Genomic DNA, 15391 nt, shown 5'->3' on the forward strand with positions numbered 1-15391 from the left:
AGCATCAGGAATTTCCTGGTCACCTGCAGTACACCACGTCTCCCTGCCTCCTTTGGTCAACGCTGTTTCCTCAGGGGTTGCGGATGAGCTATTCCATGTGTCCTATTGCTCTGCTGCTTCTTGCTTGCCCTGCCTGCTCTGCCCTGCCCTGCCTGCCTGCAGCAGGAGTTGGGTGAAACGAGAGGCACGGAGCCTCCCTATCAGCTTCCCAGCAGGCTGACGTGGGAACTGGGATTGATCCATATGGCAAATCCCATACTGCTGGGTCTTCCTCGCGTTGGGAGAGGCTGTCCCTTGACAGGCAGAGCGGGACGAGTGCCTGAGCGGGTTAAACAGCATCAGCGCTGCTGAGATGGGGAATTCTGGGGTTAAATCTGAGGATTTTATTGGCAATTCCTGCTCTGACAGTCAGCCCTGCTGAAGTCAAGGGGAGCTTTCCCTAAGGAAAGGGGAGCCAAACGCAGGGACGTGGCCCATGGCAGGGCAGCCCCTCAAACCCTTCCCCACCCACCCTTGCCCTCTCCCACATCCATGCTGCTCCTCTGTTCGAGCCCCCCACTCAACACCACAGCTCGCAGCCCAGATGTGGAGATGCAGGAGGTGTCGTGTCCAAGGGACAAGAGACCATTTTGTGTCGGTCAAGAGACGGGAGGGCTCCGGGGATATTTCTCAGCAGCTGGGCAGGGGGTTCATCGCATCCCACCACAAAGGGTTTCTCACCAGGGGGAAAAGGAGCAGAGGCTCGGGGCATCGTTCAACACTAGCATTTCTCAGGGTGAATTTAAGGATCAGCCTTCGAGCCTTTTGGTCCCAGCCATATGCTCCCACCTCCTTTACAGCTCTGGTCGCTTCGAGATAGCCAAAATACTACTTTTGTAGCCATCACCTACATGGCTACCGGGAGAGCTGGGGAGGTGGGCTCAGAGCCCAGCTTCTCCCCAGAAGAGATGCAATGTGGGGACTCAGTTTTCCCCCATCCAGGGACTCGCGGTACACGGGAACACAAGGGACAACTTTGCAACATCATGTCAGGCAAGTCCATGGCTGGTCCTGGCTCATTTTCTGCTGGTGGGGAACCTCTCCCAGCTCTCTGCAGGCTTTTACTCCTGATTGTGATATGTTCAGTATTCCCCACCCCTGTGCTCTGCCCTCCCCTGCCTCCTCCCTTTGTAGCTACATCAAAAGCCTTTGATGAATCACGCTCTATTTTGACAAGCAAACTGGTATTTTGAGCACTGTGGTGGGGGCCCAGTTCTCCAGGCTCCCCCGTCAGTGCCTGCCTGTGGGGTAAGGTAAGGGACGGGGCAGGATCAGGCCGGGGGAAATTAGTGCCCGGGTCTGAGTTGATCTCAATTGTACGGGCGCAGTTTGTGGGGCTGCAAAGTGCAAGTTGAGAGTTTACTTAAAAGCAGCAGTTTGTCTAATTAATTTTTTCTTTCAAATAACACTGAAATGATGTGGTGCTAAGGCCAGGGGGAGTTGGGCTTGGGGAAGCTCCCTGGACACCTCTGCTCCCTTGCCAGCAGCCCCTTTCCCCCCTGAGGACAGCACGCATTGCACCTTTCAAAGCCTAGACAAGTGCTGTGTCTCCCCGCCAGCTTCACAAGCCTTGCCTTCACCCTTTTCTCCCAGAAAAACTGGTCCTAAGGACGGAAACGGGCTCAGGTCACCAACGCCTCGGTCTTCTCCAGGGAGCACCAGCACAACGGTGACCATCCCTACGCGACTGCCGTAAAACGTGGTGCATCGCTCTATGGGGAAGGAGGCTCCTGCCCACACATAACCTTTGGAGCTGCCTGATTCTACGAATGCAGGCAGCAGAGCATCCCCAAACCCGGTGCCCAGCCGTCCCTGCGCGCCCGCCGTGGCACCAGCTGTGCAAACAGGCTGCTTCTCCAGGAGCTTTCCGTTAACGTGCTTAACATTTAGGTGAAAAAGCACTACAGCCTCTGGGTTTCCCTTCTCCAGCAAAGCACGCTCAGGGCCAGTCTCTGGTCCCGCTCCGGGTGTAAATCTGGAGTAATCCTATTAACCTGCCTCCAGAGCATTTTGGAAGTCGTTAAACGTGAAGGTGCTGCTAATTTCTGGTCTCACTGCCTCCGAGGTGTATCCTACCAGTGCTGCTGCTGCCCAAAGGGTTTTTGACATAGTGTAAAAGCAAAGCTCCTGAATGAGCGGGGCCGCCCGCGCTTGTTGGCATCGACGCTGGGGAAGGCGCCTATACACACCTGGGACGGAGCCGGGGAGCTCCGCGCCAGCCCAGCCCCGGGGCCCCTCAGTCCGACCACTCGTTATCGTCCAGCTCGGAGTCGTCGTCGGACTCGCTGTACTCCACCGCGATCCGGCGGGACAGGATCGTCGCCACGTCATTGCCCACGGGCTCTTTTTTGGCCTCTTGTTCCCACTGCTCCTGGACTTTCCGGAGTTGGATTCCTGCGGTAGGAAAGGGGGGGGGAAGGTTTTAGGGGCAATGTGTCCAGCACCCATGGGTGCACCCAGTGTGCGGCATCCCCCCAGTTAAATGTATTGAGTGGCTGCAGCTCCCTTGCAGGGGGATGCACACAAATAGAAAGCTATATGAGATAATAACGAGATGTGTGCAATTATAAAGCTATATAATAGAATAAAGCTCTTCCTCTCCTTCCATTCAACCTGAAGAGGTTGAACCTTCTCAAAAGTTAAATCTGCCATTCGATCTGGAGATCTGCAGGAGGGGAAATGCGAGAGACCTTCAGGCACGTCGTTTGCTACAGCCTGCAAGGAGGCCACGAGCACAAGAGCTGCGTCACCCCCGCGGGGCTCCAGCCCACCTCCGGCAACGGGTTTCCCCCACCTCCCTCCCATTGCATTTCTTTCCCTCCCCAGTTCCCACCTGGCTGCCACCATCTTCACCCATCACCTGGCCACCCGGGGCTCATCTTGCACTCAACGAAGCCCATGGCACCCAACTCTACGCCAAGAGGTATTTTGCCACCGCGGTGGCAGTGCTGGGGACCCGTCCCCCCCCTCCTTCCCGCTGCCGCTCACCCCTGCGGATGGCTGCCAGCAGGTCGCTCCGGGCATCGCTCATGGGCATCAGCGGGATCTGCGGCTTCCGAGGCTCCACAGCGGGGGCCGGCGGCGACGCCGAGTGTGCCGGCGAGGCGGCAACGGCGGGGGGTCCCGGCGGTGGCGGTGGGGGTGCCACCGGGGGTCCCATGGGGCCGGCTTGAGGTGGGGAAGCGGAGTAGGGGCCGGGGGGTGCGGGGGGCGGTGAGGGTGCGTAGGAGGGGGGGGCGGCCGAGCCGGGGGCCAGGGCGGGGGGAGCCGAAATGGGGCTGTCGAAGGCGGTCTGCGCGGAGGGGATGACGGGCGGCGGGGGCGGCGGGGCGGGTGGCACGAAGTACTCTGCCATCGGCACCGGCTGTGGGCTGCGATGGGAGGGCAAAGTCACGTCAGCGGCATGAGAAACGACAGCACCCAGCACCCAACCTGGGCACCCAGCACCCATCCCAGGCACCCATCACTCATCTGGGCACCCAGCACCCATCCCGGGCACCCAGCACCCATCCCAGGCACCCAACCGTCTCAGCTGTGGGTTGGTTTGCTCTGGACCCCTGCGTAAGCTCTGTCCCACGGTCACGGAGGTGGGGGGGGTTCTGCCGGTGAGATGGGCTATGGGGCATGTGGTGGTGGGAAGGCAGCCAACAGCCCAGGGGAAAACGGTCCCCTCCATCCACCTTGTCCCCTCATCTGGGATGAGATTACCCCAAAAGTGCTCCTGACTGATTTGTCCTCCTGTCTCACCGGCACTTTCGGACCACGGCGGCTCTCCACGCTCCATCAGCCCAGAAATGGGGGGAGTCAGAGCCCCACCAAGCCCCCCTTCCCCTGGGCATCCCTCCAGCAGGAGAGAAGAGGCAGGCTGAAGCCCTACCCGTAATCCTTGACTAAGTGAGGTCTTGGCCCATTGAGGATGGCCTCGGGCGGCTGCGGCGCGTGGGGCTGCTGGAGGCGGTTGAGGCTGTTCTGCCGGCTGCCCGCTGCCGGCGCTGGGCGGTAGACGTGCTCCTGGGGGGGGGCGGCCGCCAGCACCCCCTCCTTGTGCTCCGCCGGGGCCAGGTGGGACGCCGGGGCCAGCAGCTGTGCGGGGTGGTTGGGGCTCGCCGGGTACGAGTGGTCGGCCGCGTCCGACGCGTAAGATCTACGGCACAGGAAAACCCAACGGTCGTACTCCTGGGAGGGGGGATGGCTGGGTGGGCGGGCCAGGGGGACACGGGTTTGGGGGTATTTGGGGGTTGAGACAACAAAACAAAAAATGGCCACAAAAATACAGATGGACAAGAAAGCGGAGAGATAGTGGCGGGGAGGTGGACGCCAACAGAGCTGAGCCAGTCTCTTCCCTTAGCTGCTAAATGGAAAGTGCTCCGACTGTGTCCCAACACCAAGGCTGCTGCTGAGGTCCAGGATGCGACCCTGGGGGCACGAGCTGTCCATGAAGCTACCACGGATTTATGGCTTATCACCCCAACCCTACTCTGGGCAGCACATCCCCCCAAAGATGGAGAAGAAGAGAAAAGCAAAGGAGAGCCAGTGAGCTAAACGCGTAGGAGGTAAAACCTGCCTATTATCTGGGGACAGTGATCCTTCCGATGATGCCATGTGATAGGGGGATGGTGAGAACCTGTTATCGGGTCGGAACTCTTTATCATACGCCATCATGTTCCACTCCAGGCGCCGGTTGCGGGCTTTCCTCACTTTCTTCACCTCCCGGGTGGAATCCTCCACCAGCCGCTGCTCCTGGGGGCACACACAAGCTGCGGCTCCATCTCCAACCCGGCTCCTCTGGACCGTGAGCGGTACCCAGGGAGCATCACCCAGCCCCGTGAGATGCACCCACCACAAATGGGGGGGGAGCACCCTGTGTCCCCTGCCTGCCCGTTACCTTCTGCCTGCGCTTCTCCTTTCTCTTATCTTCTGTTGCCTGCAACATTTTCTCTTTCCATAAGTTGAAGAAGTAGGAGGGGTCGGTGTAGAACTTGAGGCCGTCCTTTTTGTCGTCTCTGCGGGGGTGGGGAGGGAGGAGAAGGGGTTATCAGCCACAGGAGAAGACCCCCCCTTCCCCTGCACAGGGTCGTTCGGTACGATCGTGGCCATAAACTGTTGCCCCACCACGAACGTGTCCAACAGGGCGGTCACTACCTGCTGTACCACTGCGTGGGCTCACTCGTCCCAAGCACCCTACACAATGAGGATGGTGGCACAGCAACTGGAGAAAACTGCCTCTCAGCCCCCACCAAGCAGCAAATGGGGTGCATCCCCGATGCCTCTCCTGGAAAGGGCCCCCCCAGGACCCTCCAGGACCCCCTCGGTCCCCCCAAGGAGCGATGCGCCGGCCGCCCTACCTGTAGGGCGTGAGGATGTTGAGCGGCGGGGGCTTGTCGCAGCGCTGGTACATCTCCATCACCGGGTTGGGGATGGAGTTGCGAGACACGACCTGCTGGTTCTGCACCGTGGAGCTCTTGAAGGCTTTCCGCATGTTGATGTCCTGCAGCGAAACTGGGGGCACGGGAAGAAGATGGGATGCAGGGGTGACCTCAGCCTCCCGAACCGGGCGCAGCGGGTGGTCCAGCCCCGAGCACGCATCTCCCACCCACTCGCGCCTGGCCGTCACCCCAAAACAGCCCCAGCCCCTCACCTTCCTCCACAGTGGAGTCCAGCTGCGTCACCTTGATGACCAGCAGGTCGACCCTCTCCTGCAACGAGTTCATCCGCATGTAGAAACTGTTGGCTTCATTGAACAGCTCGCCGAAGATGTCCTCCGCGTGCCTGCCTGGCAGAGGGCAAGGCGCGCCTGTCACGGCAAGGGTGGCAGCCCTCTCCCAGCCCGTCCCCTGGACCCCCACGCCTCCCCGCCAGCTCCGTGGGGCTCTCTCCCCAGCCTTGGTTTTTGGGGAGTTGAGCCTCATCCTCCCCTAGGCCTGGCAAAGTGCTGCATGGAGAGATGGGGTGCACAAACGACCCAATTTTCTCCTGCCCCCTCCTCTGTGCACAAGCATCCTTTTCAGCGAGAGCGGTACCCGCAGGAGGCAATGAACCGTCGTCGTCTGTGCCCCAAGAAGCTTTTGGATCTACCAGGACAGATGCAGCCAAAAAACTACCATCACACAACATGACCTGGGGAAACCCAGCCCTGAAGGTGGAAAACCGAAAGCAGGGGAGCGGGGAGAGTGCTACAGCAGGGAGAAGCTGCAATTTGTTTCTCTTTAGCAGTTATTTTCCTGCAGCACTCAGTGCATCGCTACGATAGCGCTTTATTAGGGCTGTTATTATCACAGGGCTGAGCAGGGCACCTGGCAGGCTACAGCACCCATCGTAGCCCAGCACCCATCCCAGTACAAGCACCCCAGCTCCTTGGGGTTTCCTCCAAACAGCTCCTGAGATCAAGGTGCTTTTAATATCTGCTCAGCCGTTTGTATTTGATTCCTTTTCTCCTGGACAAGGTAGCCATGGCCTGAGCACCCATGGGTGCTGCTCACGCTGGCTGCTGTTCTTCCAGCAGCTCCCTAAATACAAGGTTTATTTTTCTGGGACTATTTTAGAGAAGAATCTAGTTCTGGAGGGGGAAAAAGAGGAGGAGCCCTGAAGAGCCTGTGCTTCTCTCTATTTTAAGTTGATATTCAGCAGCGAAATAGGTTGCCCCTATTAATGCTCTCATCCTCCCCTTTTCTGCCGAAAGCAGTCCCAGGGCGGGAAGACAGCTGAGGATTTAGACCTTTTATATAGACCTCTCTTTCACATAAACTCCAAGGTTAAAAAGAATAGGTTGGGTTTTTTTAATCTTCATCTGACCTTCCTACTTCTGGCCAAGTTGAGAAGTAAGGGGCTTGCAAAGGCTTTCCGTCCCCCACTGCACAGACCGGCTACGGGAGGAAAATGGGTCTTAAAGCTGCTACCAAGTCCCCACTTTGGGCTCGGCCGTGAGCACCCTCCCTTTTTTATTAGCTGGATAATTCCCATGAAATTAGGGGTGGCTGCGGCCTGCAGGGCTCTCATGTAGCCCCCGTTTCTCTGTCACTGGAACCGGAGCAAGCGTCCCGCCAGCATCCCACCACCCCGTCCCCATCCCACGCTGGGCTCACTGCGCTGTGACTTACTGAGGCTGCCCAGTTGCTTGATGATGGCAGCCAGCGTGCTGTTGGTGACACATTCCAGCTCACTCGTCACCCCCTCAGGAAGAGCCCCCCGGCATAGATGCCGGGGCTCGATATTCCTCTTCACCAGCGGCATGCTGCCGGCGAGCCCTCACGCCTCTCCTGGGCAAAGAAGAAAGAAAAAAAAGAAAACACACAGCTTTTGTCAGTTACCTACTTTTTCTCCCCGTTCCCTCTGCTCTCTGCCCAGGGGACTCGTCCCTCCCACGCGGGATACGGCGGATGCAGCCCGCACGGCGGCACCAGGGCTTTTCCACGCAGGGGATGCTCTGAGGGTGCAAACCTCTGGATGCCGCCAAGTATGGGGATGCCAGGATGGAGGTGAGGACCACGAGGGCCCTGTCCCTATCTCGTGCTCCGCTGACAAGCCACTGTGCCCGGGGAGCCTTTCCCACTTACCTTCCCGGAGCTGCGCTCAAACCAGGAGCAAACCCCCACGTGCTGCAGCCCTTCAGCCGACCCCGAAAAGCCTCATCCAACCCAAACAGCAGCCAGAAGCGAGCAAGCGCTTGTAATGCCATTATTTCCAGCTCAGTGCAAAGCTCTCCGGGGTTTTATTTGTGCATGCACTACGCCGAGGCAAGCTGCCGCGGCCAGCTCGCCCCTACGCTCCGCAGCATCCCTGCGTGGCCCCCCCCAGCATCCCTGCGTGCCCCCCGCGCTGCCGCCGTCTGCGCCTGAACTGGGGATGGTTCGTTTTCCACGGGGCTCAAGGAGACGTAGGGAGATGCTCGCACCCAACGGCCTCATCTCCAGCGAGAGCCCCCGTGGGAGCCGGCGAGGAAGGACGAAGGACGGGCACGGCGGGGTGGAGGGGGGAGCGCTGGGGGCGGGTTACGCCGCTGACGCGAAGGGTCAGTGGTGTGAAACAGGCTGAGAAAGGAGAAAAAAAAAAAAAAAGGAGCATTTATTAACCACGGTGGTGTCTCCCGGGGCGCTGCAGCCTGGGGCTGGGACACGGGCAGGCACAAAGCAGGCGGTGACTCCACAGGCTTGCGCAAGGGGGGTCTTACGTGACACGAGTGCGTCGGGCCTCAGCTCCGCTCCCAATGCAAAGGCAAACTGATGACTTTAGCATTGAAATTGCTGTGAATTGGATCCCGGGCTGATAAAGGACCGGAGAGCACGAACAGCCTTCCCAGCTCCCGAATACGGCGAGCTGAATCCCCCCGTTTCACATCCCGGGCAACCCCCATCCACCCCATCTTTCACAAAACCCCAGTCGGCTTTGGCAGCAAAGGAAAACTAGTTTCCGAGCAGAGCCATTAATAGCTGGGAGCGAAGCAGCCGGGCATCGACAACAGAGCCAGCAATTCTGACCATGAACGGAGCCAGAAATCTGCAGAGTTCACATTTTTTGGCCCCAGGAGCGTTAGACAGAACAGTTTCCCATTGATAGCACCCGGCCAGTGCTCCCGTCCCCCCGCCAGCTCCTCCGCAGTTTTCAAATGCAAATTCAAGCTCCCTCCATGAAAGAGCCCAAAAATTGTTTCTAAATCATTCATATCGAGCTTCCCAAAGGGCTGATTGTGCTCCTAGATCTCTACGTACGGGGGTGAATGGCTGGGCTGCGCTCTGCCCCGGGGCAGTCGGGGTGCCGTGGGAAGGACCCCAGCCCTGAACCCTCCGTAGGGTTGTGGGATGCTTTGGGCTCAGAGCAAATTGCGTGTCCTCCGGCGCTTCCCAAAGTCACTGAACATGGATGGCGGGGCTGGTACCGTCCCTGGCTCCCAGAAAGCCTTAGAGGTTTCTGCCAGCTGGCTGTTTTTCGGCTGAGAAAACTGTGACGGAGTTTGCAGGGGAGCGTCTGGATGTCTGCTGATGGATGTCTGCTCTGGCCACGTACAACCCTCCTTTCCAGGCAACCCCTGAACCCTCCCCGGGCTGCATAAAGAGATGAGTAACACCGGCAGCTTCACCCCAAGCTCGCTTTGAGCTGGTTTTACGTGTCACCCCAAAATGCGCACCCAGAGGCTGAGCCCCGGCATGCCCCCATGGGGGGTTTCCCCCCAAGCAGCGGCTGCAGGGATGGGAGAGCACGGGGCAGAGCGGTTAACAAGCTGCTTCGGCCCAGCAATTAGAAACAGGGAACAAAGAGCCATTCTCAGCAGCCGCCTGGGACACGGCCACCGGCACCCAGGGCTTTTTGTCCCCATGCAGGGGGCCCGGGAGGAATCACGGCCACCCGCTCCTCCATCCCCCGTGGGGACCCCAGAGGAGAATGAAGAAAAAAAAGGATTTGAGGTCTGAAACTCTTCCCAGCAGGGGCAGACTTGAAGAGGGGCAGAAGGTGGGTACGTGGTCTGATAACAGCATTTGAGACCATGCCATGGGAGATCGTCCCTGGAGGAGAAAGATCCCTTTAATTTGCCCCCCAAAAGCCCTAACAAGACTCAGAGCTTGCAGAAGAAACCAAGGAGGAGTTAGGCACACATTTTTAGGCTAGGGTAGCTGGGACAGGCAACTTTGGCCGAGCCACGGGAGAAGCTGTTTTTTAACCTCCCTGATTAACGGCTGCTAACAGGAACGCAGGGATTAGAGAGCCCTGCCATCCCCTCCCGCGACAAGTGCCATCTCAACCTGCTGTAACCGCATCCCTCGTGCGCCAGCGGCACCAAACCTCGGACTTCTGGGTTGAAAACCCAACTTCTGACCTAAAACCCGCCAACTCAAGGCCTGTCCCGTCTCAGGAGACCAAACCGCTTTGGGTGAGGATGGGCTACACGCGACACCAGCTTAATTTCTGTCCTCACGGGCACGTCTTGCTGACACCTACCAAGAGGCTGCGCACAAATCCTGAGCGCTGGCAGCTTGGCCTGTGCCCCAGCAAAGGGATGCTCAGTGATGCCCAGCGCTGCTCCTGCTCGTGCTGATATTTTGGGTAATTTCCAAGCCTTGGAGGGGGTGATTTTGGTGGCAGGTCCTCAGACCTTCAGGAAAGGGCAGGAGCAGGGATCTGCCAGGCACGGAGGTGACTCCCTGGTGCACGAGGGAGAAGCCCTAACATGGACAGAGTTAGGCCAAGAGCAATTCATGATTTCTTCCATACGTATCGCCATACCGGACCCCACCTCAGTGCTCAGCACCGCGGGCCATCGCCAACGCACAGCGTGCACCAGGCTCGGCAGCGACTGCTGTGGCACCCCCAGTACAGCCCAGCTGGGCATTGCCATGCAGCCAGTAAAGCCACATCTGGGCAGCTGCGGGGCCAAATTGCCATCTTCCCGCGGGTACTACCAGCCCTTGACGGCCCTAAGCAGCCTCACCTGGGACCTACACCCCACCCATGGGCCCGGGAGGTTATTTGAGCTCAGCTGGGGGTACCAGTCCTGCCTTGAAGGATGCTCCTGGCCGTGTCCTGCTGGACCTCACCCCTGCGAGCATCTCCTGCCCCAGGTAGGTCCCTTGGGTGGATGCTGGCACCGGGGGCAAGTCCTGGGTTTGGCCCGATCTTCAGGGCTGGCTTTGGACCTGCGTCGCAGCCTTGTCTTTGTCCCTGTCCGCTTTGGTTTCTGCCTCCTGGTCGCTTGATTCTGGGGGCATCTGGGGCTGCCAGCGGACCCCGCTGCCTGCTCTGCCTGCAGTTCGCTGGCCCCGGGCGGGCGTGATGGTGAGCCTCTACACTGGGGTCACCCTGGGCTCCCACTCGCCTTCCCCTTGCGGCCGCTGGCCCCGCTGCACCCCGGCAAGGGCAGAGGCGGCGAAGCCGGGGCAGTGCCTTGCTCGCAGCGCTCGCTTAACGCGCGCTGCGGCGACCTTGTCCTTGTGCTGCAAGAGCAGAGCCTGGCTGGGAGCAGCTGGGGGGTTACATCAGGGCTGCTGGGGGGGAGACTTGATCCAGGGCAGGTGGGACGGCCGGCCTTGGTGTCCGTGCTCAGGTCGGACATCTGGAAGGGTTTTCCACCTTGCTGGGCTGCTCCAGGTTTGGTGGAAGGTGTTTGACCCTGCTCAGGGGTTGTGAAATGCCTGCTCTGGCACGGAGGGCGTGAAAAGGCGTTCCTAGAGTCCTCCCTTGGGATACGCGTGTCTATCGTCACCGGTGATGGCTGCTTGTAGGTGGGGATGAGCTCTTCTCCTCCTGCCCTGCTCCTGCCCTCCCCTCCGACTGCGGCTCAGGTGATGTGCCAGCCCTTGAGGCTTCGGGTCTTTCTTTCCTCTCTAGGTGAGGGAGCGTTAGGAGATGCAGCCGACGGCTCCGAGGCTGCGGGGAGACCCCAGCCGCGGTCGGCAGCGCTGCCCTGCCCGGCTCAGCACGGCCCCTCCGATCCCACCCTTCAGCTGCTTTGGGATAACGGTACAAGCCCCCGTGATGCTTCGTCTTCGAAGCTCCACTCAGGTTTAGGTGGTTATATGGGCTTTTCCAACCACCCTCAGCAAGGTTCGCCGCTTTCTGATGCAATGGCCCCAGTTTCTTTAGGTGCTGACCGCTCCATTGGCGCGGGACTCAGAGGTACAACCTCAACCAGCCAAACTTCTCACAATGACCTGAGCCTTCCCATTTCTCTGTACTTCTACAGGGTGTTGTTGTAGGGTGAGCATCTCCTCTGCTGGGTCCGGGAAATTCAGCCAGATTCTGGTATTGCTTACATGGACTAAAATCCATGAGGTTTTGTTGTCTCCCGAGTGGAAGCAAGGAGCCCTCGGTGGGATAACGCTGGCGTCAGGCTGCAGGAGGAAGAAAATGGGAGCCACAAACTCGGCAGGAATTTCCTGGAGGTGGAAGGCAGGAGGAGTGGGACTGGCCGGGGGCTTCCCGGGAGCTGCTGCCACGGTACAGGCACGCTGCGGGGGCTCTCCCATCACTCGTCTGCTCTCCCCAGCTGCTGAAAGAGTCGATAACTCTAAGTCTTGCTGTATTGGGAAGCATCGCAGGCAAAAGGCAGCAGTGACAGGCCAAGGAGAGACTCACTGCTGCTGATGGTAACTGGAAAGCACTCACTTCTCCGCGACACGTAGCTGCTTTTCCAGGTAGCACTTTGCAGTTTCCGTAATGCATCTGCCAAAGCTCCTCGACACCCCATCGGAGCAGCGGCACGGACCCCCCTGAGCTGCCTGTGCTCTGGGAGATGCATCGGGCTGCTCAGCCCAGTTCCCCGCCGTTGTTCTGTCTGGCGGAGGGTGGCTCGGAGCAGCCAGAGCATGGGACTGCGGGCTGCCTCGCAGCCCTCTCCAGCCTGCAACGAGCCTTGGTGTTGGCGTTCCCCACGGCCACAAATCCACCCCGATGCCTGCTGGATCCTACCCAAGTTGGGCATCAGCTTGCAGAGATGCAGCCTCCCACCTGCTTTCCAAACCAAGCAAAGGAGCTCGGAAGGGAACCGTGTCCAGCTCGCTGCTGCCCGAGCAAAGATCGGCTGAGATGCCCAGGCAGGGGAGGCGATGAGACCAGAAACAAGCTTTATCTTCTGCCCTAAGAAGCTGATTCCTCCCAAGGAGCAATCAGCAAATTGACCGCAGCATCCCAAATCCCAGAGCTGCTGGTGCTACTGAAGAGCAGCCCCTGCTTTCCCAGACGACGCTGGAGAATACGTGCTGTCCCAGACCACGACTGCCAGCCCCTGGTCCCTGCAGACCAGGCTGGCAGTGTGGTTTGCAGCTGCTGGCTCACAGGTGACGCCTACAGCTGGCTCCTTCCAGATGTCAGCCTTCAGCTTGGCAGCCATCACATCTGGCAGCTTAAGTCCTTGGGGTCTGTCGGGGGCAGAAAAGCAGCTCTTGTTTCGTAAGAGGGTCGGAAAAATGGAGTTTTGTGTCCAGCCATTGCTCCTTATATTCTTTGCAGTCGCTTTTCATGTACGTAACTCCTCACCTCCTCCACTGCACCCCCAAACCCACTCGCCCTCTCCCACTGGGCAGGGCATCGAGCTGCGACTTGCAAAGCCAAGCTGGATTCCTGCGGCAGGGTCCGAAGGGGTCTGAAGGATCATGCATGCTCTGGATGGCCCTGCAAGGAGGGACAGGCTGGGTGACAGCATATTTCTCACGTGCTGGCTAATTCCAAGAAAAACGTTTGGTTTGGCAAGTGCTGGATACCTGCAGTCTCAGCCCCAGTGCCCTGCTTCATATTGCATGAGAGAGGAGAGGAAGAAGTCCCTCTGCCGCCACTCTCCTTCACCCAGCCAAGGTGGGAGAGAAGGCAAATTTGGGGTTCATTTTCTATGGCTGGGTGCTCCCTGCAGAAGAAACCCGGACTGGGATGGAGCCATGGCAGAGGTGAGCAGAGCTGGGCTGGGAAGGATGGCCGTGTCGCACGCCGCCAGCTTGCAAAAACAAATCAGCCATCGAGGTGTCTTCACTACCTTGTGTGACGGTATTGAAGCACGGCACCCAGTCGGCTGGACGGCGTGTGAAGCAGCAGCCGAGCCTGTACAAGGCGGCCAAGGAAACCTAATTCACCGCGTGTCAGACGGCCCAGACAAACCCTGAGCTTGGATTTGGGGACAACGGGTGTAAGTGTGCAGTGAGCACAGCCACGCCAAACACCTAAAGACTGGGAGTTTGGGTCAGCCCCTGCAGCTAAGCTCAGTTCTGGGCCAAGCCTCGGGGACAGCCCGTTTGCTCGGTTCTTGCAATCAAAGCTCTTACCCAAATTGGGTTCCCCAGGGCCCCGCTGAGCCCCGAGGAGCAGACGCTGCCAGGAACCGGAGGCTTTTGCAAGGGAGCAAAAGCTTTGGTCGGATGCCAGGAGCCAGAGTACTGCAAAAAACCAAAGTGGTATATTGAAAATCTATTATCCTTGAGCAAAAGACAAAAAAGTTTACCAATGAATATCGAAAGAATAAGAAGTGCCAGATCTCGCAATGCCTGTTCAGGACAGCAACCTGTGTTTCGGTGCAGGCACCCTGGGAACGGCGAGGTGGGGAAGGGCTGTGGGGGCAGGAGGGAGAAGGAGACACAAGGCAGTCCTCAAATATTGAAAGGAGTGGAAAAAACCCTGACTCTGGAGTCAGGAGAAGGACAAGAGGCGGAGGTGACACTCAGCTGGGCTTGTACGTGCCTGAAGGAGCTTGTCCTGTAGAGTTTGGCAGGACAGACCTGGTACAGGAGAGGGCTGGGAAGGATCCCTGGGGCGTGCAATATTTCTGAGCGGACAGAAATAAGTGGTAGCTGCAAAAGCAGCAGGCTTTCGAGCTGTTGATTTGTGGAGCTGTGCCACAGAGCATGCTGGAAATCGGTGCGGGAGAGTTCAAGGAGCAACAGGACAAATCTGCAGAGGACAGACAGGGCCACCAGCAGCTACCTAAGGGTTGAGGGGCAACCTCTGGCTCCGGTGGCCCCAAACTTCTTCTTAACCTCAGATGTCTGGCCGATGTGGGCCATGAACAGCCTTGGGAGGGAAAGCAGAGTCTATAGCCTGTAGGGGCTGAAGCTTTGGTGTCTCAGAAAAAAAATCAACCAGCAAAAACTGTGCAGGTGGCTCTTTGCAATGCGGAGAAACCCGCTTGCTAGAGCTGGACCAGATCTGCTGATTTACTTCCCACAAAATGGAGCGTGATCTGCACTGCAAGGACTCGTTGCTCTAATTTGCGAAATACATCTGCAACCACTTTTTAATTTGTTGCTAGCCCAAATGACTGTGAACACTACCAGCATGACAAATGTCATTGCTTTGTGTGAAGCTGATAATCACTCCAGAGCTATTGTCCAAAGGTTAATTAAATATATTAAAACCGGCTGGATCTCAAGCATTCCCCTTGCTTAAAATAAACCAGAAGGCAGATCTTCAGCGAGAGTAAACTCTCATGATTGCACTGAGGCTGATGGGCACGGGAGAGGCAATGCCACCGCCTGCCCCCTCCTTGAGACCTCTGCATCCAGAAGGAGTCTGGCTTTACAAAGGGTCTGGGGCCACGGAAAGCACCCCAGCCCCATCCCGAGCGAGAAGGGTTAGCACATCCCATGGCAGAGCATCAGGTGGCAAAATGCCTTGGGGACTGAAAAGCCCCAGGAGGTGGGATGCTGTTTCTGGTCCCCCATCTGCAGGCTATCGCCTCGGGGGAGGCTGGAAGCCAGGGCTGTGGACTCGCTATTCCCACAGCACATGTGAAATGAGTTGAGAGGTCTCAGCCCTGATCCTGGGTGGCACGGAGGAACGTTTGCTGTCGGCCAAGAACGGATTGAAGCTGAGCTGCAACTGCAGGGAAAGGGTCAGGCCCTCCGGCCAAAGGGAGGAGGGAGCCGGACGCCTGGCTGGCCCT

At 58.5% G+C, this 15391-nt stretch overlaps 1 protein-coding gene across 1 annotated transcript; it reads right to left on the bottom strand.

Moving 5' to 3' along the window:
* Positions 1–2275: 2275 nt before the first annotated feature.
* Positions 2276–7269, bottom strand: LOC142043179 (actin-binding protein WASF3-like). The gene is made up of 8 exons (XM_075054037.1): positions 7137–7269; positions 5678–5812; positions 5385–5538; positions 4925–5042; positions 4604–4779; positions 3917–4183; positions 3028–3410; positions 2276–2433 (listed from the first exon to the last, which is right to left on the bottom strand). The coding sequence occupies exons 1-8, from the start codon at positions 7267–7269 to the stop codon at positions 2276–2278; spliced, it is 1524 nt and encodes a 507-aa protein (XP_074910138.1).
* Between the last annotated feature and the right edge of the window lie 8122 nt (positions 7270–15391).

The sequence above is a fragment of the Buteo buteo genome, chromosome 22 (assembly GCF_964188355.1).
Source record: "Buteo buteo chromosome 22, bButBut1.hap1.1, whole genome shotgun sequence".
NCBI lineage: Eukaryota > Metazoa > Chordata > Aves > Accipitriformes > Accipitridae > Buteo > Buteo buteo.